Raw genomic sequence first — 26,267 nt, 5'->3', positions numbered from 1 at the left:
AGTTCATTTTATACTTCTAGTCCTCAGATAAATAGTCTTGAGACATGACCAGGAATTTACGCACCTTGGGCCAAATTACCAAAGCTATTCCCCCTCCAAACAAGTTCATAAAACCAAACCAAGTTAAAATGATTCCTTCCACTACAAGTTCCATACCCCAAGATTAATGAAATTCTAATCCTGGCTCTGCTATTAACTATGTGACCTTGAGCGAGTCATTTTCTCTTTTCTGGTTCTCTGTTTTCCCCTCTATAGAATTAAGGGTTTGGGCTAGATGACTTCTGAGACCCCTCCCAGCTCTAGGAGTCTGAGTTAGAAAACCACTTGTCAATCACCCACTTGACAAGCATTTAGTAAGCATTCACTATAGTACATACTGGAGATACACACACCAAAGGAGCTATTAAGAAGACACAATATGTTCACAGATAAGTAATACAGAACTGCAGAGGTATGCATACACACACACACACACACACTCAAATGGATAGTGATGGGGAGTGGAATTAAAAACTATAGGAATCAGTAAAGACCTCTTAAAGGAGGTGGTACTTCAGGGGAGCTTTGAAGAGGCAGATATGAGGAAGGAGAACATTCCAAGCATGGGAGACAGCCTGGACAAAGGACCAGAAGGAGAAGATGAACTGTTATGGATGGGGAACAGCAAGTAAGACAGCCTGGTTAGAGGGTAGTATACATGAGGGGGAGAAATATATGTATAACAAAAGCCTGGGAGGGAAGAACTTTAAATTCCAAAATAGAGGCAATTCATTGCATTTTCTCCTAAAGGCAATTTGCGGTGGGGGAGCCACTGAAACTTCTTGAGCAGAGAGACAGAGCCAAACTGAGTTTTAGGGATGTTAATCTGGCAAGTGTATGGAGATTGAACTAGATGATTGGATTCAGGAAGAATCATTGGTTCAAGCCAGAGGTGATAAAGACCTGGACTAGAGCACCTGTGTGAGTAGAATGAAGGGACTTGAGAAATGCTGAGGGGATGAAATTGGTAACATTCCCATGCTTGGAATGTTCTCCTTCCTCATATCTGCCTCTTCAAAGCTCCCCTGAAGTACCACCTCCTTTAAGAGGTCTTTACTGGGACCGATTGTATATAGCGGGGGAGGAGAGATCAAAGAACTAAGGATGGCTCCAGCCTTACAATCCTTAGCAAGGGGGGAAATGATAGAGGAAAGGAAGTGAGGGAAAGGGAAATAGTTCTAATTGGAATATATTTTTGTTGTTGTTCAGTTGTTTCTCAGTCCTGTCTGACTCTGTGACCCTATTTGGGGTTTTCTCGGCAAAGATACTGGAGTGGTTTGCCATTTCCTTCTCCAAATCAGTTGACAGATGAGGAACTGAGGCAAATAGGGTTAAGTGACTTGCCCAGGGTCACACAGTTAGTAAATGTCTGAGGCCAGATTTGAACTCAGGAAAAGCAGTCTTCCTGACTCCAGGCTGGGCACTCTAACCACTGAGCAAACTAGCTCCGTCCCCAACATATTAAGCCAATCAAAATGTATTGGGTCTGTTTAGGAGAAACTACTGAAAAATATAATTCTTCCCTTCTACTGGGGCCTTGTTCACACCACCAGAGCACAATCACAGGGAGGATACAAGACTAAGTCAAGGAAGCAATACTTTAGGCCCCTTCTACTGTTGTACTCTAGGCAAATCTAGCCTTACCACTTACTTCCACTCCAATGCAGAGCCAGAGCAAAGCTCTCTCCCATTCATTTCTATCCCATGTAGGCCCTGTACAGCCAACTCTCTCACATATCAAGAAATTCCCCTCAAATTGAATGGAAGAACAAAGACCAATGCTTATGTACTATGCTCAGTCATGACTTCTGAGGAATGCCAGTGAAGCATTCTCCTTGGGAAAGAAGAGACAGATTATAGGTACAGAATGAGGTGGCAGACATGGTCAATGTGGTTTTTTTCTTTGCTTACCTGCACTTACTTGTTTCAAAGCAGAGTTCTACTGCGGGGGGTGGGGCAGGGTATGAAAGTGACAGAAATGTAAAAAAAAAAAATAGGAGGAGCATCAATTAAACATTTTTAAAGACTAGTGCTCAGGGAACAGAAGCTATAGATGAATCTTGTTCCATTATCAGGCACCACATGGACTTATCTTTTCCTTCTTATTCATCAATTCAACTATACCTAACCCTTCTCATAGAGCTCCCTGGTACTCCTATAAATTGAGCCACTGACTACACATAAGCAAACAACAACTAATTTTGCCTTTCTCACAACTCGTTAATTGACCTCCTGTTCTTTGATTTCCACTCCCTGCCCTCTTCTTCAAGACATCCTACATACTACCATTGTCTTTTTTTCTTCAATAATATTTTTTCACATTTAATAGTATTTTATTGTTTTTCCAATTACATGTATACATTCATTTTTGTAAGATTTTGAGTTCCAAATTTTCCTCCCTCCCTCCCTCGCCTCCCCCCTCTCCAAGATAGCAAGCAATCTGATATGGCTTATATAAGTACAATCATGCTAAACATATTTCCACATCAGTCACGTTGTGAAAAAAGAATCAGAACAAAAAGGGGAAAATCACAAGAAACACAAAAACAAAAAAGTGAAAATAGTCGCTTTGATCTACATTCTGATTCCATAGTTCTTTCTCTGGATGTAGTTAGCATTTTCCATCACGAGTCTTTTGGAATTTTCTTAGATCACTGCATTGCTGAGAAGAGCTACGCATATCAAAGTTGGTCATCGCACAATGTTGCTATTACTGTGTACGACATTCTCCTAGTTCTGCTCCCTTCACTCAGCATCAGTTCATTTAAGTCTTTCCAGGTTTTTCTGAAATCCACTTGTTCATCATTTCTTATAGAACAACAGTATTATGTTACATTCATACAGCACAACTTGTTCAGCCATTCCCCAATTGATGGGCATCTCCTCAATTTCCATTTCTTTGCACCACAAAAAGAGCTGCTATAAAAATCTTTGTACATGTGGGTCTTTTTCCCTTTTTATGATCTCTTTGGGATACAGACCTAGTAGAAGTGTTGCTGGATCAAAGGGTACGTACAGCTTTATAGCCCTTTGGGCACAGTTCCAAATTGCTCTCCAGAATGGTTGGATCAGTTCACAACTCCACCAACAATGCATTAGTGTTCCAATTTTCCCACATCTTCTCCAACATTTATCATTTCCCTTTTCTGTCATATTAGACAATCTGATAGGTGGTACCTCAGAGTTGTTTTAATTTGCATTTCTCTAATCAATAGTGATTTAGAGCATTTTTTTCATATGACTAGAGATAGTTTTAATTTCTTCATCTGAAAACTGCCTGTTCATATCCTTTGACCACTTATCAACTGGGGAATGACTTGTATTCTTATAAATTTGATTCAGTTCTCTATAAATCTGAGCAATGAGGCCTTTACCAAAAACACTGACTGTAAAAATTGTTTCCCAGCTTTCTGCTTTCCTTCTAATCTTGGTTGCACTGGTTCTGTTTCTGCGAAAGCTTTTTAATTTAATGTAATCAAAAGTATCCATTTTGCATTTAAATATTTTTTACTGTGTCATTTTCCCATGTTCGAAACTCTACTTTGGGAAAAACTGAGTTCTCCATCCCTAGAAGTGTTCAAGCAGAAGACGGACTGTCTAGGTTCCTGTACATGTGGTTCCTGTGCTAAGTGGAAGTGAGAAGGTAACCACTAAGGTCCTTTCCAATCCAGATTCTATGATACACACAACTTACAAGACACACATGACTATCTCTAAGGAGGGTTCTCCAAAGAGGCTGTTTCCTTTATATACTCATCTTCCCCTCCACTCCCACTTCAACCATCCTGATTCAAGCCCTCATCACTTTTCACCTAGACCAGGAGTTCTCAATTTTGTTTGTGTCATGGACTCCCCTTTGGCAGTTGTGTGAAACCTATGAAACCCTTCTCAGAATAATGTTCTAATAAAATATGTAGAATTACAAAGAAAGCCTAGAGTTATTGAAATATTTTTTAAAACAAGTTCATGTGACTCCAAGTTAAGAGCCCACAACTTAAATTGTTAAAATAGCCTCCTGTCTATACACTCAATTCTCCACCCCAAACCCTCAAATAATCTTCCTAATGCAACACACCACTGTGATCACATAACTCTTCTACTAAAAAAGAAAATTTTCAATAGTTCTCCATTGCCTAAAGAGTCAAGTTTCATTTCCTAATCCTGGCATTCAAAGATCTCCACAATCTAATTCTGACCTACCCATCCAGCCTTCTCTCATGCCATTGCCCTTCACACATTTCATGTTCCAGCCAAGCTGGACTATTCTCTCTACCACCTCACTGCCCCACATTCCTATCTTAACCTCTTCTATTTCTATGCCTTTGCTTGTACCATTCACCATGTCTGGTATAGCCTCACCCTCACCCACCATCTTCATTTGAAATAAGAAAGAAACTCCAGTTAAGTCTAACTCAGCTGCCATCTCCTCCATCCTTGAACCACAGCTAGCCTTCCTCTACAGCTAAAAACAATCTCCCCCTCCAATTTCCCATAGATCTTTCTCTTACATCGTTATTTATGTACATGTCATCTTCAACATTAGATCAAAAGCTCCTCAGAGCAGGCCCTGTGACATAGTTATCTTTGTAGCTCCAGTGTGGATCAAGGGGTTTTGGTACACAGTAGGTACCTAATAATTAAAGAATTAACTAGCAGCTGCCGAATCCTGAAGCAAGAAGAAAGTTTGGCATGTAAGAACCAATTAAGTTTCTGCAAGTACCACAGTATTCCTTCTTTATCAGAACCTTCTCATCTGTGACAGTACTGTCATTTACCACTTTGCATATAATCCCATAAATTGTACCTAAGACTACATATGCCTCAACTAGAAAAAGGCAGCCTTTCACTTACTAGATATTTCTGGCTTTCAAAATTCCCTGTAGCAGATGTCTCTGCAATCCATAAAGACAAGAGCTAGGCTGGATCAAAAAGTAGCATTGCCATCATCTTGTAAAGCCTGGGGAAAATGTTAGTTGAGAGTTTAAAGAAACCAGTACTTACTTCCCTCTAGCAACAGGACCTAGAAAAAATATTTTCTTAATTAAGAATGAAAAAAGAAATCTGTGTCACAGCATTATCTACAGCATAAAGTCCAGGCCAAGGCAAAAGGGATGTTAGGTTCTGTCTAAGGCCTGCCCTTCTGGTCCCCAAACAAATTGAGCAAGTTCCTTCACCTGCCTGGCCTCAATTTAACAACATGGAAAAAAGTACTGCCAACAGGCATCACCTTGTCACTCACAGAAATAATCCAAGAGCTACAAGTTCTGTGAGGACAAGGTCAAAGCCTCAATCTAAACTTGGTATCTTCCCCAGCACCAGGGCCAGTGCTCTGCAAAAGTGGGTGCTTAGCAAGTGTTTTTGGAATTGAATTTAATAAATGGCATTTAATCAATTAAAAATAAGAATGCCATAAAAAGAACTAGGGCAAGATTGCAAGGATATATGGATATACAGCAAGTCCTTCAAACAAAAAGTAGAAAAGCTAAAGCAAGAAGGGAAATGCGACCTGTGATTCAGCCAAACAAACATGTAGCAAAGTCAACAACATGCTAAGTATGGTGCTTGACAATGGGGATCTAAAGATGAAAAAGGACTGCTGGCTCTGCTCTTAAAGGGTTTACATTCTACTAGAGGGAATAGGACAAATTTACAAATAAGGAAGAGTCAAGGTAAAGCAGGAGAAGGGTAAAGGGGGTTTTCAATGAAAAAGGCAGCCTTTGAGATGACCCTTGAAATAATATGAGGTCAGCCAAGAGAGATAAAGGGCTATGCTCCAGGCACGCCTGCATGAATACAGAGGGGCAAAGGAAAATATGTCAAGTTTGGGAGAAAGAGAATAGTTCAGTCTGGACTGCTCCTAGTAGACACTAAGATACTATTGGTAGATTTTAGATGCTGAGCTCCCCAGGAGGAAGGCACAAGGCCATCTACCTATGTAATCTAACTGTAAAGGTCTTGGGAAACACCCCTCAAAAAGAAAAAAAAAATCTCCCACCCCAGTCCCTGAAACTGTAACAAGAGTGGTTGATTCCTTGGGGTTTATAGATCTTAAGCGAGTTTCTTTCCGTGTATGGGCCTCAATTTCCTCCTCTGTAAAATGACTGGGGTTGACTAAATGAACTCTAAGGTTTCTTCCAGCTTTAATTCCTAAGATCCATAATCAATCACTCTCCCAGTCTTCCTCTTTTAAAATGCAAATATTCCCAGGAAGCACAATAGTGCCCTAACAACTCAGTGTGAAGGAATTGCATTCTCCATCAGGAGAGGGAAAACACAGAGGGTGTTTGGAACACAAAGAAAGGAATCAGGGGCCAAAGATGAATGCTGTCTAGAGCCAGCACTAGTTGGATTTTCTAGCATCTAACCACATGATATTCCAGGGAAGAAGATCTTAGAGAAGCAAAAAATATGACCACATTGCCTGAGATTATAGGATTTCCAGCTGGAAAGAACTTTAGAGATTATCTAGGATAACTTCTTAGATACTTTCTTTCCTAGGAAGCCAGAGCCCACAGAGAAGCAATGACTATACAGTGAGTGAATTCTCAGATTTCCATCTGGGTTCTGATATGCTTTTTAGTAGACAGGCTGTTGACATCAAACTAAGTGGATCCCTCTGACCCTCTACACCTGCCCCTCCCCACCAAAAAAAAATGTTGCTAGCTGTGGAATAAAACAGGAATAATTGATAATATTTTGAAAAGCACGTTTCCCATTATTAGCAAGTAAACAAACATAATGAAACTCTGGCAAGAGTCAAAGAAGTGTGGTCAGCTATATCAGAAAACAAAATATCAAGAGGTAATATGGTACAGTGTAGACTTAAAAGTCAGAGGACGTCAGTTCAAATCCCGATTATGCCACCTTTGTGACTTTGGACAGGTCACTTCACTACTCTAGTCCTCAGTTTCCTCATTTGTAAAAGGAGATTAGACTAGATGACCTCTAAGGTCTCTTCAGGTTCTAAGTCCATGATCTAAAGATCCTAAGGCTAAGGTACAGTCAAAAGACCAGTGGTCAGAGTGCAGATTGGAATCCTAGCTCTGATAACTTACTGGCTGTATGTCCACGTATGTCCACACACGTCAGTCAGAAAAAAAGAAATGCTCCAAATCACTAATAAGAGAAATGACTCTTCCTTGTAATACAACTTTGATGTTTTACCTCAAATGACTGGCCAAAATGATAAAAGATGGAAACAGTCAATGTTGGAGATGCTGGGGCAAGACAGGCATACGAGAGCATCCTTGGAACTTCGAATTAGTCCAGTCATTCTGAAAAGCAATTGGGGATTATGCAAGAGAGTAACTAAATTATTTCTACCCTTTGACCCAGAGATTCCACTACTGAGCACAGACCTCAAAGAGGTCAAAGACAGAAAGAAAGATCCTACATGCACCAAAATATTCACAGCAGCAAATATTGGGTTTGGGGTGGAGAAATGAGCACCTGTCGATTAGGAAGTGGCTGAACAATGACGGTTTATGAACGCAATGTAATATTATCGTGCCATAAAAAACAGTGGATATGAGAAATTCAGAAAAACATGAACTGAGGCAGTGTCATGGAAGAACCAGAAGAATAATACAGAGTGACCATAATGCAAACAAATAAAATTCACTTGACCTCTTTAAGTTTCTATTTTCTATATAAAAGAGATGGACTTGTACTGCCCACCTCCCAGGGTTGTGAGCAACGTGCTTGGTAAACCTGAAGTGCTCTAGAAATGGGATTGATTGACACGACTGAAGAAAATCTGCCCTTTCACTTCAAATGGTTTTCCATAGCACTAGTTCTTTACATCATACTTCAGTCCTCATAGACCACAGAATGTCAGAGTTAGAGAAGGCTTTAGCGATCATCTAGTTCCGTCCCCTCATTTTGTAGATGGGGAGATCGAGGCCCAGGGAAGAAGCTCTAATTTGCAGAAGGCCACATAGCTAATTAGTAGCAGAGACAAAATTAGAACCCAGGTCTCCTGGCCTAGGCCAAGATTCCAGCTCACAGCATACCACCCCTTTGGCATTTCTGGAGATGTTGATTTAACTAGCTTCCCAGGCAAACGTGGCCAATGCCCAATTGCCCTTACCGTTCAGATGCTTTTTCTAATGACTAACCTCAATTTATGTTTCAAGCCATTGCACCTTGTAATTACATTCTCAACCACTATAAATAATCTGTGCCCTCTATTATATCTTTCCCCTTTCCCTATGACAGGAGCCCCAGGGGAAAGGTGCTGCCTTGTTAGTATAACATACAAATGGTACATAAGCAAAACTGGTCCCTGGCTGAGCAGCACAATTATTGATCTTTTCCTCCTTGCCTACTCATGGGCTAATCGAAGTATCCACACTCACAAGCCACAGTGCTGTGGCATTCATGCCATCTTGGGGAATCACTATGGAAATGCTTCAGCGATCAGGCACCACTTCCAGACAGGGCTAAGTTGGAATTTCAGCCACTGAACAAGGTGGACCAAGGTAGGGCAGATTTACCCCCCCCAGGGCCTTTTTCCACACCCAGCTAACATCAATCATTCCCTTATATGGCAATACAGTGTATTTGGTTTGTAGCATTCCTATAACACATTTCAATTTTCCTTGTAATACAATTACCTTCTCTCTAGGACCATAATCTCTATGAAAGCAGGTTTTACATTTTCTTCATTTTTGTGTCCCCCACAGGGCGTTGTACGTGGTAGGTGTTCACTAAGTGTTTGTTGAATTGAAAAGAAAGAAAACTGGTTACAAAGGCACCATAGGACTCTTGTAGAACATGCTGAATGCCCTTGTCTGAGGGGGAGTGGCCAATCTCCAGGCAGTAACTACCATCCCATGGGCACACTGGAAAGAACACTGGTTTTACAAGTTGAAAGGCGTGGGTTCAGAAGATTTAAAGCTGGAGAGGTCCTTAGAAATCATCTAGTCTGACTTTCTCACTTTTTATCTGAAGAAACTAAGGCCCATAGAGGGGAAGTGACTTGCTCAAGATCACATTACACAAAATCAAAACTGCCCTGCAGTTTCACCTCACAACCGGGGAATGGGCAAAGATGACAAAGGGTGGGAACGCTCAACATGCGAGCGCTTGGGAGAAGACAGACACTAGTACATTGTTGTCTGAATCAGGGCAACCATTTTGGAAAGCAATTTGGACTTATGCAAATCAAATGACTAAAACGGCCCTACCCTTGGAGTCAGAAATTCCACTACTACAGAGGCCACCAATAAAAGTCCCCATGCGCACCAGAATACTCAGAACAGAACACTCAGTGATAAGAAAGAATTGGAAAAAATTATATGCCCATCGACTGGGGAATGGCTAAGCAAAATGTGGTACAGCAACGTAATGGGATATTACTGTGCTGTAAAAAATGATGAAATGTAATGAAAACAGAGAAACATGGAAAAATCTACACGAACTGACACAGAGTGAAGTCAGCAGAGCCAAGAAAACAATGTACACGATGACTATGGAGAGAATAACCACCCACAAAAAAAAATCAAAAGGGATTTGCAAAATTACAAAGAACAAGCATGGTTCACAAAAAGAGATGTGAGAAGACACTTCCAACGCAAGTCTTTGCAGAGGTAGGAGGTCCACAAGTGTTATATATCGTACATATTTTTAGACCTTTTTCAATGTACTAACCAGTTATGCAGATTTTTTTCTTCTTCCGTTTCTTTTTTTCTTTTCTGTCTTAAAAATACTATTTGTTTTATGGAATTGCTCTCTGGGAAGGGTAGTGTCAGGGAGATATGGGGGAAACTATAAGAAAAAAAGACAAAAAACTTATTATTTTAAGAAAAATCACACAATACACTGACTAATGGAGAAACCAGGATTCGAACCCAAGCTGTGTGACTCCAAGGCCAGCAAGACAATGCCAAAGCTCATTTTTTCTTCAACAAGCTACTATTTGGCCAAATCAGTACCACTCAACCAGATGATATTTATTTAACATGACTACACTCGTATGGAAGGTGTTGTCCAAACCAATTCCTGCTGCTAGAAAAATGGCCAACCTAAATATTCTAGATACCTAACAGTAGTAGAAGATGATGATTGGGAAATTGTTTTCCTCAATACCAGCTCCAAATAGATTCCTGGAGGAGAAAGGCTAAGGCATAAAAAGCACAAGTCTAAAGTCTAAAATCAGAATGCCTTTAAAAGAATTCAGCTCTAAAGGCAATGTACATGATGCCAATAATGATGAGACACATTCTTTTGAGTCTTTGCTCTTACACTTACTAGCTGTATGACCTTGGACAAGTCATTTCCCCTCTGCATTTCATTTTCTTCTTTTATGAAACAGGGATAACACTTTGTCTACCTAGCTAGTGAATTGCAGCCTTAAGGCACTACAGAAATCTGAACGAGTTTTGTCATTATGGTGACCTGTGGTGACTAAGATGGCTAAGGCAGTTCTGCTCCAGATAGGGGTGAGGAAAGGAGAGAGGGCCAGAAACCCCCAAGCAGTCAAGAAAATGCTCAAGATTCCATGGCAGAGCTCTCATTTACCTCAAATACCACTGGACCCTATCTGTGAGGTACAGGTGAAGTCCCAGACCAAAGTAATATCCATCCTATCCTATCACCTTTCTACCCAAATGGCTAGAGCCAATCTCCTCACAGAATGCTGAACCGACCACGTTCTTCCTCCTTACCTCTTCTCACACATTATAGAAATGCTGACAATGATGAAATTCTCTCTTCTGTCTGGAATGCCCTCCCCCAGCTTTTCAGACTATCCCAATGCTACTCCCCCCCATCCCTACTTTGAAGACCCGCTCAATAAATACCTATTGACTTACGTTTGCACACTAGTAGAAACTGGCTGCTAATGTGAATTCAAATGTATTTTTTTCAGTTTGCACCACCTGACTCTCTACCTGAAGATACCACCCCTAAGAGATTTCTTTTTCTTTGAGTCGAAAGGACAGAATAAAGGATAGTTCTGTCAGAGTTCTGCTGGTGTTCAGTTTTTCATTCAGGGTAGGAAGCCAAAGCCGGCAAAGTCAGGCGGATGATTTTCAGAGAAATATGACAAGAGTATTAAAAGCTCCAAATGAAAAGTTGTGTAATGAGCATGAATCTGAATACATTTAAATTTTCTCGGCACCCAGTAATTCCAGGAGCATCCCTCATACATTTTCAAGCTGTGCTTTCAGAGAGGTGAAGACACCAATGCCCTGAAGACTTCAGAATCCCCTCACAGGGGAAAACCTGTGTGCAATGTCATGAAAATTGACCCCTGGCCATGCACAGCATCTCGATAACTAATGAATGCCTGAGGAGATTCCTATAGTTTGGGGTCTTGCCAGTGAAAGAACAGCCTTCTTGCCTGAAATAATGAAGAATAGGAGACAATTACCCTGTAAACTGAAATTTCAAATGATCCTGCTTACCTACATTGGAAAGGCTGATTAGACAGTCTCATCATTAGTTGTATTTGGATAGGCCAAAACCCAAACCCCTGTAAGAATGAAAACAGCCTCTCCCTTAGTGACAAACTAAATGCCTGCCTGTGTTCACAGGTTTTTAAATAGAAACAAGAAAAAAATCAAAGACAATCCCCTTATCATTTTCACTGAAAAAAAAATACAAACAAACCCAAATGAAAGTCAGGGTGATTTGAATATGGTGGACACCAAACACCCCCATCTAACACATTTATACAATGTGGACCCTGGCCCAGATGAAAACTGGGAATTCATCCAGTACTAACAAAGTTGGGGAGGCAAAATTTCATTGACTGCATGGAGAGCAAAGCACATGTGTACCTCAAAGACTAATAAAGGAAGACAGAATAGTAGATATCTGGATTCTAGGCAAAAATGTATGTATCCATGCCAATATCCTCTTCCCAACAGCAATCAATTCCACACAATCATAATACCTTCCAAGCCAATACTAAAAACTCAACACTGAGTCAGGGCCATTTATATGGCAGAGGGACCAAACACTGAGAACTGTTTTCAAATCAGTTAGTCTAACATTTATACCACTATTGACAAGTATTATCCTTTATTTATGTGAACTAAAGTCTCCCTAGTTCGCTGTAGTCATTAGAGACTGTCAGCAAAAGACACTACTATCCTGGATGGCAAGTTAACTATTTATAGGTCAACTTTAATTTTTTGTTTTAAAAAAACTTCAGGTTTTGACCCATACAAATTATAGAGATTTTCCTGCTGCTGTTTAAGTGACTGATAATAATCAGAGATTCCTTCTTCCCCTTCCTATTCCTGCTGCTAATTAGCAGCTGTTTAAGTATCAAGCTAGAGGAAGCTCAGCTGCCCAAAGCAGTGGGCTCAATATATAAATCAGCCCTATCTTGGGTGAGGAATTTGGGTTGTTTGTTTGATCTTACAAAGCTGAGCTTAAATTTCCCACTTAAATGTGATCATATCTGCTTTGGTTTCCTTTTTGAGACCTAGTCACTCAAACAAACCTCTATAAGAAAACACAAATCTGACCATTAACCTGAAATCCTCTGGATTAGGATATCTAGATATCTAGCTGATAAAGATGTTAAGAACTGGCCAAACCAGAGCTTTCACCCACATCCTCTTGCTCGATGCTTCTATTCTAAAAGTAAAGATTCATTCTACAAAGGGTGCTACTTCCTTTTGTCCAAAATAACCAAATCCATCTTGGATAGATCTGTGGTTCCATATGAAAACAAATGGGGAATGAGGACTTTTTTCATACGTAGTCTTCAAGCCCAGGTGATTTCAGATCGCCTTGCACATTTTTGTACGCAAGTACATTCTAACCCTGGCCAAATTAGAAAGCAATAATGGCCACATAGAAGTTTTTAAAAAAAAAACCCAGAAATATGAAAGTGTAGAAGAACAAAGTAGAGAAAGCAGTCTAAACCAGGTGTTCTGGAGGTTCCACACAACTTTATGATTATATTAAAATACAAAATTTTCACGTAAGACGACAACTTGCAGTGAAATGGAGCACAAGATATTGAGTCTGAAGACCCAGCTTCAAAGCCCATTCCACCAGAAGTGATTCATGCGACTTTTGGCAAACCACTTCTACTCGCTAAACTAAGATTCCCTTCTCTGCAATATGGGGTGGGGGGAAGATATCTGAGGTCCCTTCCAGCTCTAAATCTTGAATATATGAGTCTAATACCTAATTCTATCTTATAAAAAGAGGAAACTACAAAAGTTGTATCTAACATACCAAACAGAGCTTACTAACAAAGACACCCAAAGCAAACTCCAACCTAGTACAGCAGTCTGCTATTCTAACACAGTGGTCATGCTGATGAATGTAACAAGTCCATCCAGGAAAAGCAAGCTGGAATTCCATTAGCTTGAAAGGTATTAGTTCTAGCTTCCATGAAAGACCACCCACTGTTAAAGGTTGCTAATTGCTGATTTTTAACATTTTTAATAACATGCACAGTTGTAAATTGTTGCTTATAGAATACCATTACTAGGTCTATAACCTAAGGAGATCAAAGAGAAAGAAAAAATGACCCATATGTACAAAAAAAAATTAGCTGCTGTTTTTCTGGTGGGAAAAAAACGGGAAACTAAGGGGATGCCCATCAATTAGGGAATGGCTGAACAAATTATGGAACATGAATGTAATGGAATACTACTGTGCTATAAGAAATTATGAACGAGACCATTTCAGAGAAACCTGGGGAGACTTATATGCACCGATTCAGAATGAAGTGAGCAAAGCCACAAGAACAATTTATACAATAACATTGTAAAAAACCAACAACTTTGAAAAACATAAGAACTCCAACGCAATGACTAACAAAAATTCTAGAGGCCCCATGATTTTATATGCTACCAATTTCCTATCAGAGAAGTAATGTATTTTTTGGACATGGCCAATATATAAAGCAATTTTACTGGACTATGCATAAAGGGCGTATCAAAAACTACAGAAACACATTAAGACTTTTCAGATTTTATTTTTTCCAATGGAAGTGTCTGGGAAAGAAAGTAGATTCTTAATCACTGAAAAGAATAAATTAAATTGAAATTAATTGTTTGTATCACTAATACAGTTGTATAGATTCCAATGTACTTACCTACACCCAAAGGAAGTGATTACAGTACCTGATACTTATGATCATCTCCTCTTACAAGGCTCTAAATTACAATACCTACAAACATGTTCAGTTAATCAAAGGGTCTTTGTTTTAAACAGCAAAATGTTGGCAAAACGTATTTTAAGAAATCTGACAGTCAAAACCCTCTGAAAGTTTCTGCAAAAATGTAGCAGCTGTAACATTAGTTGGTAAGGTACCCTCCCCTTTATTTGACGTCAGAGTAGCTCAGACAATTTTAATTACTTCAGTGAAAGATGTAGGAAGTCCCCCAACACACTGCCATGTCCCCAAAAAGTCAACTACAAAAAACACCTCCTGAGTAGTCGTCTCATTATTCTGGGGCTTCACGTGCAAGGCAGAAAGTGCCAGGAGTAGATGATGCTGGGAAGTATAATTATCCAAGATGGACCAAATTCACAGTAAAAGCTGACAGTCACTACTTTAATTAGGATCATATTTCTGTACTTAGGAAAATGATGGAATTTGATAAATGAGCAGGAACTTTACGGTATATGTGACAATTAACTCTACAACTAATTTGGGGGCCAATCCATCTGAAAGTGTGTTCACTCAAGCTCTTGAAAAGCTCTGTGCACTAGCTTGTGCCCATGAAAATTAAGCTAGTTCTCTAGGGTATTAAAAGTATGCAGGTAAGGAGATATATTATACACATACACACACACACGTACGTACACACACACACACACACACACACACACACACACACGCACGCACACGCACACCCAAAAACTGTATTATGATAGAACTGCATCTCATTTCCCTCTGCCCCTTAAAAAGGGAGGGGGGATTGGGGGAGGTGGAGGAGAATAAAGCAGGATGCGGGAGACAAGGAAGTAACAAGGCCAGAGGCCTTAAGCAAAGTGAATCCCTTCCATGAAAGCTCCCCCTTCCCTTTCAAATTCTCTACTGCAATCCAATTCAGGCCAGCAATTACCCAGGGAATCAATTGTCTTTCACATAATAATAATAAACAGCTGACATTTGCATAGTGCTTTTATGGTTTACAAAGCACTTTGCTTTCATGATCTCATCAGCTCCTCAGACAGTCCTGTGAGGCAAATAGCATAAGTATTTTTTTTTCATTATCCCCATTTTGTTGATGGGGGAAACTGAGGTGCAGCAAAGGGATTTTCCCAAGATAGCTTTCAAGTAGCAAAAGGATGATTCAAACCCAGGTCTTCTTACTCCAAATCTAGCATGATTCCACACCACTACATAGGCCATGTGCAGGTCCAGCCAGGAGCTGATGGCTAACACCTAAAGATGTCAAGAAAACTAGACAGCTCATCCTAACCCCAGCCATTCAGGTCATTACCCCCAGAGGTCAGCTAAGTGGCAGCCTTTATGCACCCGAGAATAGGCAAAAAGGAGAGCTAAGACTTATCCCACAGTGAGATCTATAACTAAAACATGAATTTGGTCTATCAACTGTGGAATTCTGACACCAGTTTCAGGGACCCAAGAACAAACATTTGGGTTCTGAGGGGTCCTGTGAGCAGGAAAGAACTGTACTGCGTACCCCAGAAGAGGATCTGTGGTAGAAATGCACTTTATAAAGAGGTACACTTTTATAAGACTGACCCAAAAAATTGAGGGAGAAATTAAAGGATATTGTCCTGCTGTAGGTACATGCCTAAATCATTTAGGTCATTGTGTTCCTGACTGGGCCAGGTCAGGCATACGGTAGAGGATTCCACAGGGAGAAGAAGTATGGGCTTCTTCACTACAGCTCCAACTTACAGAGGAAAGGCCAACAAATAGGAAGGTGGCAATAGCTGAGGGGAGCAGGGACTCGCTAATGCTAAGGGAGGAGGGAAAAAGGTTGGGGAATCTGAGGGATTCGCTAGAGCAGACAGCTAGGATTCCATCCAGTAACTAGCAGGCTTCAGTCAGATGTGCCTTAGGAATAATGTGGCTACCACCTCATACCATGGGATGAAGAAGCTGGGGGAACATCATAACTATCTGAAGGGCACTCAAAAAGAAGAGGGATTAGATTTTTCTGCTTGGCCCCAGAGTGAAAGATTAGGAGTGATGGGGCTGAAAGTTGCAAAGACATATATGTAGGCCCAATGTAAGGAAAAACCTCCTAACCACTAGAGCCATAGAAAGTGGAATGGACTGCCTTAGGAGACAGTGGGCTCCCTCTGGCTTGAGGGCTTCTTTGACAGGCTGTATGGCCACTTGTCCAGTAATTACGTCGTCAAGGGGATGTTTGTTCATATAGAGGTCAGACCAGGTAGCCTCTGAGGTCCCTTCTGGCTTGGAGATTCTGTGATCTTTTCCTATCAAATAATTTATTGATATAAGCTTATTAAGTACACTTCAAAGAGCTCAGTGGATTTACAAATCTATGCACATGAACAGGAGGACTTCCACTCCTGAAAACAAGTCATTAATTTTCTGGAACACACTAGCACTGCATTTTGGCTTTATCATGCACAAATTCCCAAATGAGGCAGAGGCTGAAGTGAAAGTGTCCCCCTGGTCATGGATCTATAGATTTTTTTTCCTTTTAAAAGTCACAAATACAACTATTCCTATTCATTAACAAACAGGATATTGGTCTTTAATTGACCTAATTTTAAGCTGAGCTCTCAACTTATTCACCTTGCATATTCAACAAGATAGTCAATGAAGCTAGTACTTTCCTACATTTAACAGTTTTCTCAGGGGCACGTTTTAAAATACACAATAATAGGTTTGCTGTAATGATTTTTCCTACGTTGTGCTTTCCACATCAGACACACCCGGTGCATTTCAGGTGGCGACTTTGGCTGTATCTCTGGAGTCAAACCAGAGCAAATCTGAAGGAGTTTCTTCTTTGGCTAAATGAACTAAGGAGCCCATGGCTAATGCTCATTATTCATTGGGATTCAGGGGCTCTGGAGGACAGTGATGCTGGATGTTTGATATAGTCAGCTCTCGCATCCAGAAAGACCTTGAATCCCAGGTTATATAAGGTCTCAAATCCCTGGAGAAATTTACTAAAATGTCAGCATCACAACCCCGACACACATACCTGAAGCCCCCTCCCTCTCCAAGTGGGATCTTTTTAATAACCCTATGCCATTGCCTGTATAGGACTTGATATCAATTTAGTATACAGTATCCTCAAAAAGTCAGTCAAGCTGGAGAACATCCAAAGGAGGGTGACCAGGATGGGGAAGGTCCCCGAGACAAAACCATATGATGATTGGAGGAACTGGGGATCTTCACCCAACAGAAGAGATGACTCTGAGGGAAGGGGGTAGACATGATTGTTGTCTCCAAATATTTGAAGGGTTGCCACATGGATGAGAGAACAGCCCTGTTCTACTTAGCTCTATACGGCAGAACCAAGAGCAGCGGGTGGAAGGTGCAGAGAGGCAATTACCTCAGGTATAAGTGGCAAGTGAGCCAGATTCACCTGGATTCTGCCCATGTTACAAATAAATTTCCAAATCTGGACAGGTCGGCATCATCTATGTAATGTTCACCTTTAGTCAGAAAGCTTCAGTTGCAAAGAACAGAGGTCTTCACTCGTTAACTAAGTTTCAAGAGGTTTTACACAAGTGAAGTACTAATAACTATTGGCCTATAAACGGTGACAATTCAGTCACAATGATGTTGCTACTCTCTACAAGAAAGATGCGCCAGTCACTGCTGACAGGGGCCAAAATCTTGATACTTTAATCATGAATCTCCTCCATGCCTTAAAATTGCATTATACTATAGGAATTCAAACTTATTTTTTAAAAATATATCACATGAATACCCAGAGTGGAGACAATTAAGATCACAATGACCTACAATGTGATGCTAAACATCACACAAGATCAATGTCTGCCCTCCTAAAGTTTACATTCTAAATCATACAAACCACAGATAACACAGGACAGAAGGACACTGGAAATCCAAGTTAAAAGGAGTCATTTAAAACTGTTCAGATTCCATAAGTCAGTACTTTCTGTTGAGCAGTATAATCATAATCCTCAGCGAAATTCTTGCAAAATGCTGCATCATGCACAAGCTGTAATCTCCTATCTCCAATTTTCTTAGAAATGAGTAATAACGTAGCTCTTTACAACCTGCGCCTTCACATGTGTCAAAACCAAAAAGGCGGCATGGTCATATATAGCTGCCATTTAAGCAGAAGGAAAACAATTGTATATGTATCTATGTATATGTATACACCCCCAGGTACTCCATGTGCAGTAATGTATATTTTGCATAAACAGAGTACATTTTGTAAATACAGACTTTCTCGTGGCATTCAAGACAAACTCTCTTCTCCCTGGCTGCTAATAAATCAGCTTCTTCCTAGGCTACAGCCCAGACAGCAAACATTGCAACTCTCAAGATGGAAGTAGCAGAATGCTCTAAAATATTGCATCAAAACATTGGATACAACCTACCAGCCCATGAGGAAAAACATTGCAAAATTGACACCATCTGTGTAATCTCACACACACCAAAACTAATCTCCCTTATGCCTGGGTTTCCTAATTCTGGGAAATGAAATTTGCTCAAAGAATTAGGAGAGTTTTTTTTTTTTCCCCAGGCATAAGTCCCATCAAAGTCACTTCTTCACATCTCCCACTTCAACTCCTTTGCTCTCTAACCTTTGGCCTGGCTCAACAATATTTCGACAATTCCATCTGTTTCCCTGCAAGTGTTTTTTTTTTTCCTAGCCAGTTTTCCCCTAAACTTCTGCCAGCTCAGTTTCCCTAGAAAAGGTCCCATTAGAATCCTTAATGGCAGGTGTCCCATGAAGTCAGCAGCTACTTCTCCAAACAGACTGTTTCCCTCGAAGCATTTCACAAATCTTAACACATTATGCACCTCACCCACAAGAATCCTTTAAGGAACCACGTTAAGCTTATCATGGATTAAAATGCAACTACTTTTCCAAGTTAAAAACACCCCGATTTTGTTTCTTCTTCTATCACCACGTCTATCAACACACATACACGCATACACACTTTACTCTCTTTAAATTCCCTGCTCCAACCAGGAGGACAGCTGTTCCAAACCACAGCTGTCAGTCCATACATAATTCCAAGTGCTGGTTCCACCACTTTCCAAGGACCTTGAGGGACATTGTAACTGCTTTCAAGTGTTTTAAGGGCTCTTCCAGTGAAAGCGGGGTTAGTCTTGTTCTAATTTGCCCCAGAGGGCAACACTAGGGGAGAAAAGGATGGAAAGTGCAGAGAGGCAGATTTCACCTCCTAGTAAAAGTAAGTACTAGTTAATGATTAGAGCTGTCCCAAAACAGAATGGGCTGCTTTGGGAAGTAATGATTTCACTATTACCAGCCGCAATCAAAGGCAGAATGATCACTATATGGGGCTACACGGAGATTCCAGTGTGCTGGTAAGTACTTGGATTAGTTGGCATCTAAGGTACTTTCAACTCCAAGACCATTAATTTTCTAAGGCAAAGAGACTACCCCCATGCCAATCTTGTCAGAGTTCAAACATTGGCGCTTTGCTTGAGTTTGATGAACCCCGTCTGTCTCCACTACACAGCCCCTTCCCAAAGTAAATGAGACACAATCTTATTTATAGCATGTTTAGAGTTCTGGAACAACCCTTAGGAATGACATTTAGCAACCCACTTTCCCTTGCCTAAAATTGTATCCATTCACAAGTGTATCTGGGTGTGGGCCAAGGCAAACCCAATTAAGCTTAGACTTCTGAGCTCAATGGCTTTTTTTTCTGAATTTTTCTAAAATAAAAAAAAGAACAACATAGTTGTAGTGAAGAGTTATTGTGTGGATTTTCTGCCAGATAGTATTCGTATGCCTGGTTTCCATTTGCAATGCTTTTTCTGAGCTACAAATTCCTAAAAACTAGGATATGAAAAGATCTACAGGTCTTAAGGACTTGCTATTTAGAGTCATAACCCTGTGCCTCAGAGCACTCTAAAAGAAATAGGAATATAAGATCTCGGGGATTTAGATCAGCTTTGTGGGAGTTTAGTGTAGTCCTTCAGCCCCTGTGATTTATTTTTGATGCTGGCTGATTTCAAATACCATTTCCTCTCATCAGTATTAGCATAAGAGATGCACCTCATCCATAGACTCTAACCCAATTCTGCCAATGGCCAAAGTTAAAAGCCAATGTGGAGCATTCCCCATAACTGAGAAAAGAAACTCCCTCTCTTTCCAGTGTTCCTCTTTACCCCAGCTGAATCTCATTTTTTTTCCTGGGACAGAGAAAGCTTTAGCACAGTTAATACAGTGGAGCAAGCAAACTGAACATGGCTTAAAATATGGAATAAAATAAGTCAAGCGATCATCATGATGGTTCACAACTATCAAATAATTTGCAGCTCTCTTTCAATTTCCAACAGCTGAATGACAGTAGCAAATTACACATTTATTCACGTTGAAATTACACACTTGCCACGTATTTAGTCTGCCATTACCATTTCTACTTTGAAATACTGATTAACTCTCTCAATACATGGCCATACATTATGCTTTTCTCTGTATTTTCTACATGGATCCTAAGGCCTGACAGGTCTTACCATGTCACTCTCGTGCTTGAAGATATTCAGTGGTTCCCTATTCTAAGATAAAATACAAATGATTGAGTTTGAAATTAAGCCTTCCCAATCTAGTGCCTACCTACCTTGTCAGCCTTCTCTTACTAGACTCTGAAGTGGGGAGAAGGGGCAAAGTACAACAGGTATCCATATACGATACACAATTTGAGTCCCTGGAACCCACTCCATCTCCCACCTTGGTCATCTGAAATGCTCTCCTCCTTCCTCATCTCTGCTTCTCACAGCCTCATGATCTTCCTTCAAGGTTCAACTCACAGGCCACCTCCTTCATGGAGCCTTCTTTTACACACACACACACACACACACACACACACACACACGTACACAGTTGGTATAGCCTCCCTCCTCAAATTATAAGTACCACAGTGAATCCCAATCCCCAGGAGAATGTAAGCTCCTTGAGGCCCTGTTTCTGTATACCCTAAAACCTAAACACGTTGTTTTGCACATTTTGTTTGCTTGTTTGGTTTGGTTTGACTTAAGCTCCCCAGTTATGCCATGCAGATAGGCAACTATTCTGGAATTTCTAGGGTTTTAATAAGTAGCATACCCAAGGCAAGGTCACACAGCCAGTGTGTGGCGAGCCTTGAACCCAAGTCTATCTGGCCAGCCCTTTATGCATGCCACTCTGACTCCACTTTGTAGTCACTTTGTAGTTGTTGTTTAGTCATTTTTTAGTTGTGTCTAACTCTTCATGACCCCTTTTTGGGGTTTTCTTGGCAAAGATCATGGAGAGGTTTGCCATTTCTTTCTCCAGTTCATTTTACAGATGAGGAAACTGAGGCAAACAGGGTGCAGTGACTCGACCAGAGTCACGCAGCTTAGGAAGTGTCTAAGGACAAATGTGAACTCCGCAGTCTTCCTAACTCCGGGCCAGGCACTCTGCACTTTGGCACCTAGCTGCCCCTTAAGGGAACTGCGTTGAATACTATCTGCTTCCAACAATTCAGATGGGCTATACAGGTTATTCCTGGCAACTCTCTCACACTATTGTTTTATCTAAAAGTATTTTTTTATTCTGAACTTAAACAACAAATTGGATGCCAATTTCTATATACATAGTTCTCTCAAAGTACCAACAGTCAAGCCTCAGAAAAGGTGAATTTTACAAGTGAATGAAGCCCTCCAAGGAAATCTCCATCACAATTCATTACTTCCTAAAAAGCCAGACCATCCTTAAGAACACAGAATTCAGGGACAGATAACAGACCCGAAACTCCTCTAGTCCAACTCCCTCATTTTACAGAGAAGAAAACTGGGGTCTCCAGGGCTAAGTGACTTGCCCAAGGCCACACTTAGTAAGGGGAGCCAGGGTTTGAGCCTATGCCTCCAGAGTTCAGTACCTTTTCCACTAAATTATGACTTCTGAGGTCCCTTATGGTACTGACAAATTATCTAGAGGATTATAGAACTGGAAGGGACCTAAGAACTTATCTAGTCCCTTATCATTTGGCAGGAAAGTCACTAAAGCTCAGAGAGATGTGGCTTCATTGAGGAAGTCACCTAATCATTAAGAGCTGGGATTTGAACTCAGATCACAGGGCAAAACACATCCCAACATTTTAGAATTTGTTTAAAATGAAGCTGTCAAAAGGGGCAAGGAAGCTTTAATTGAGGGAGGGGAAGAGTGTTGCCAAAGAAATAGACTATACCCTTACCAGTATTTCACATTTTTTCCCTTAACACCACCTTTTGCCCCTACTCCCCAGGCAAAGTAAAACATCGATCCTGTAACTGGTCTCCCCACTTTGTCAGAAGACCTCACAAGAAACACATTCATAGGATTAACAATGTCAAGAGGAAAAAGATTTTTCACTACTGTTCAAGTTATATTCATACAATAAAACATGAATGTCTGCACTGAAAAGAACAGAAAATATATATTCTGCTGTTGTCAGCTCGGCATAACCTATACATATACATATAGCTTTTTCATCTTTAACATGTGAACACTCCAAAATAAGGGGAGAATTTTCCTCTTAAAACTCAATATTGCTTTGTGATATGCAATACATCCATGCAGCTTTCATTTCAGCCCCCCAAAAGGGGAGCCAGTCGGCCTTTGAAACCGCACTATGCTTGTCCTTTGCCTGAGGAAAAAGGTGTTGAGTGCAGTACCTTGCCACTGAAAGTGAAAACCTGCCTAAAAGCAACAGTGAAAGGTTCGGGCAGCACCTACAGGGCATTTATCTGTATTCCCCAGAATTGAGGATGACAGAAGGGAGGGACTGGGGTGCAGAAAGGTTAAGTGACTTGCCCAGGGTGTCACTGTTGGTAATGGTCACCTAGCTAGTACAAAGGCAAGATTTGAATTCAAGTCTTCCTGACTCCAAGCCTTCTTTCCACTGCCACATTCGCAACTTGACTAAAAACAACCACCTTCAGTCTCATTCCAGACTGATCAGAAGGGTTTATGATGGTCCCAGTAGAGTTTAGTTAAGCTCCTAACTGCCACGGAACCTTCATTAGAATTAAGTGCCATAGAGTGTACCATGCATAGAGGATCTGGAGTTCTAGATCAGGGTTTGAATCCCAGATCTGCCATTTACCAACTGTGTGACCTTGGGCATTTAACCCTTCAGGGCCTGTTTCCTTATGCATAAAATGAGGGTACTGCAGTCCAAGATCCCTCCAGCTCTGATAGTCTAGGATCCCATACCGATGAAACACAAAGCTGAAAAGGGCATTTATGATGGATTAACCTGTTCCAAACTCTTATTTACACTGTCAGCCTAGCAATTTGCCATAATTGGATTCCAAAGCATGGTTTTTTAATACAGATAGTTAAGCACCCAGTACCGTTCGCATTCATCTGTTGAGAGCAGACTCCCACAACCCAAGCAAAGGTATACAGCACTAAAGGTATGTGAGATTTTGGCAGTGTGGAAAGCTGAGGTGTAGGATCTCTGTCCATCAAGCACAGATGAAACAGGTATAACTAATAGGTTAAACCCTAGAGGGATGCTTAATGCACGCAGAGCTTAAATGGTCTGAATTAGCCCAGAGTGATGTGTCAGAGGAGGGATTTGAACACACTTCCTCCTTCTGGCTCCTAGCCCCTCTCCATCAGCTACATGACCATGACTGTCAACATCTACAAAGATCCTGCACATTACCTCCAAAAAGGATTTAAGGGACTAAAATGGTATGTATTCAGAACACTTGTCTCCACCCTTACTCCCTACGAGTCAAAGGGCTGGGGGGGGGGGGGGGATAGGTGTTGGAAGGAGTAGATTTTAAAGAGCATCCTGTGACAGTGAGGGTAACAAGGCAAGTGGAGAGAGGGCCAGTCTTAACACTGGGGTTTAAGTTCTGTCTTTGACAAGTGCTAGCTCGTGATAATAGGCTAGTCATTTAAACCTCTCGGTGAGGCACACCCCCACTCCTCCCACCCGCAGGCAACTCTAAGACTAGTCGGAAAGAAAGACATATACCAGGAAGGAGAAATCGGAGGTCTCCACCACACCCCACTCCACCCCAAAAAGCCTCAGTTCTTGCCAAGGGCAAACGTGGTATAGCTAAACTTGTCAATGTAGCCAGCAAAAGGGCCTTTTTAAAAGGAAACGGGCAAAACTGTCCTAGTGCTAGGGAATATGAGCACAGCGATTGTTCATTTCAATTCCTAACGTCTCTACTTTTGACTCTGAAAAATCTGAGTCGGGGCAACGTGTCATCCTGAACAGGGAAACTGGATTTTGAGGTCCTTCAGCATCCCTGCCTGCCGGGGACACCCACTCCCCGGAAAATGAAGGAGAGGGTAACGGGGTCGCCGTACTAGCTAGCCATCACTCGCTCCCCCTTTCATTAGCCCTTCATCTTACCTAGAATTAGAGCACCTGGAAACAGTGTCTGTGTGTCTGTCTCTCAAATTCCTGTGTCACCAACTTTGGCGTGGTCGGCCAGGGAAATATTGCCGACCTTGCCTCCCCAGAGTCCAAGTCCCACGCCTTCCCCTCCCAACCTTAGCTGAAAAGCAGCGTGAGCCCAAGGGATAGACAATGTAGATGCCCGTGGCGACCCCAAGACAGGGTTGGGGGTGGGATGTCAAAAGTATTTAATCCCCCTCCTTATTCCCCCTCTAACCACCCCCGTTGGCCGGCAGCCCTCCTCCCTTCCAAGCCCCCCCCCCACCCCTGGAGAAATTTCAGGGTGGGGTCGTAAAGGGATGCTGAGTGAGGTCACAGGGATCCACGAGCCAACTTGTAACACTCGACTCCGAGGGGAAAGGGGGAGATGGAGGCAGGCTCCCAGTCCTCACCTGCCAAGGGGGCGTCGGGCACCCACTTGAGCCCCGGCTGCAGCCTCTGGAAGAAGGGACGGACTTGGTGACAGGTGGCCTCGGGGGCTGCCGGCTGGGGCTGGATGCCCACGCTCAGCAGCGTGAGCACAGCCAGCAGGCACGCGGAGCGCCGGATCCTGGCCATCGCGCTGCCCGGGGGGGTGGGGCGTGGGAAGGTAGCTAGCAGGCTGGACGGGGCGAACCGAGCGGAGTCCCAGGACAGCCGGCTGATCCCGGGCGGACGGGAGCGGGGCTGGAGGATCGGGAGAACCCGACGATGACGACGGCCACCGCCTCCAAAAGTTTTTCCTCCTCGAGCCGCGGGGGTGCGGGCAGCGAGGCAGGGAGGCGGGGAGGCAGCGGAGCTCGGCGAGGACGCGAGGACGTCCCTGCGGGCTGTCGGGGCTCGGCGCTCGGGGAGCGGCCGGGCGGAGCAGCGGCGGCGGCTGGAGCCGGCGGCAGCCCGAACGAGCGAGCTCCCCCGTCCTCCCCGGCTCTTCACGGGCGCTCTGACAGAACTACTGCAGAGGGGCTGCGGGCTCGGGAGCGCTGATTGGCTTCCCGGCAGCCGTCCCCTCTGACTGGCTCTCCGAGAAGTTCCCTAGCCTCCCTCCGCCTTCGCGCCGCTCATTGGCCCGCGGCCGCGAGGACTTTTCCCTCAAGGATTGTTTCTTTGGAAGCGGCCCTTGCTGGCTGCCTCTCTCCGGGCGGGGGGCTTCGGCGGCGGCGGCGGCGGCGCCGGAGCCCCTCCCCTCCTCGAGCTCGGCTCTGCCTGATGAGCCCCGCTCCTCTGCAGGCGGGTCAGCGTCTCTTCCAAGGGGCCCCGAATCTCGCCTCTCGTCTCCTTAGCGCGCCCCAGTAGCTGCAGCGGCGACCGCGCCTTGGAAGTGAGGGGGGTTGGAGAAAGCGTTCGCCCCTTTTCCAGGCGGGGAGAGAACCTTGGTCCCTGGCGTGGCGGGAGCCGCCTTAACTGCTCCCACCTTGCCCCGCGCCGCCGTCTGGGTGGACTCGTGAGCTTTGTGCCCTGCAGGGTTCACGGGCTTCTTCAGTAGCGCCCCTCAGAGTGGCGAGAACCCCGGGGGGCCTGGGGCCTCCTTATCTTGGCAATTACCCTCAAGGTGGAGGTGCAGGTGCCAGGCCCGACGGCCGCCTGGCACCTTGTTTCTGTGATCGCTGAGGGTCCGAGACGCGAGAGGAGGGGAAGGAAAGCAGACCCTACTCCCTCCCGAGAATGGAGCCCTCAGCAACACTGGAAACTAGGGGCCTGGTGGGCAACCCTGAACATCA

At 42.7% G+C, this 26,267-nt stretch overlaps 1 protein-coding gene across 3 annotated transcripts in view; it reads right to left on the bottom strand.

Moving 5' to 3' along the window:
• GPC3 (glypican 3) overlaps nt 1-25,125 on the bottom strand; it is a 705,431-nt gene extending 680,306 nt beyond the window's left edge. For all 3 annotated transcript variants that reach the window (XM_036740234.1, XM_036740236.1, XM_036740237.1), the window contains exon 1: nt 24,960-25,125. In XM_036740234.1, coding sequence (XP_036596129.1) covers nt 24,960-25,125 — 166 coding nt within the window. The remainder of the gene's footprint in view (nt 1-24,959) is intronic.
• Between the last annotated feature and the right edge of the window lie 1,142 nt (nt 25,126-26,267).

This window comes from Trichosurus vulpecula, chromosome X (genome assembly GCF_011100635.1).
Source record: "Trichosurus vulpecula isolate mTriVul1 chromosome X, mTriVul1.pri, whole genome shotgun sequence".
In the NCBI taxonomy this organism is placed as follows: Eukaryota; Metazoa; Chordata; class Mammalia; order Diprotodontia; family Phalangeridae; genus Trichosurus; species Trichosurus vulpecula.
This window is presented reverse-complemented; position numbering and strand designations above follow the sequence as displayed.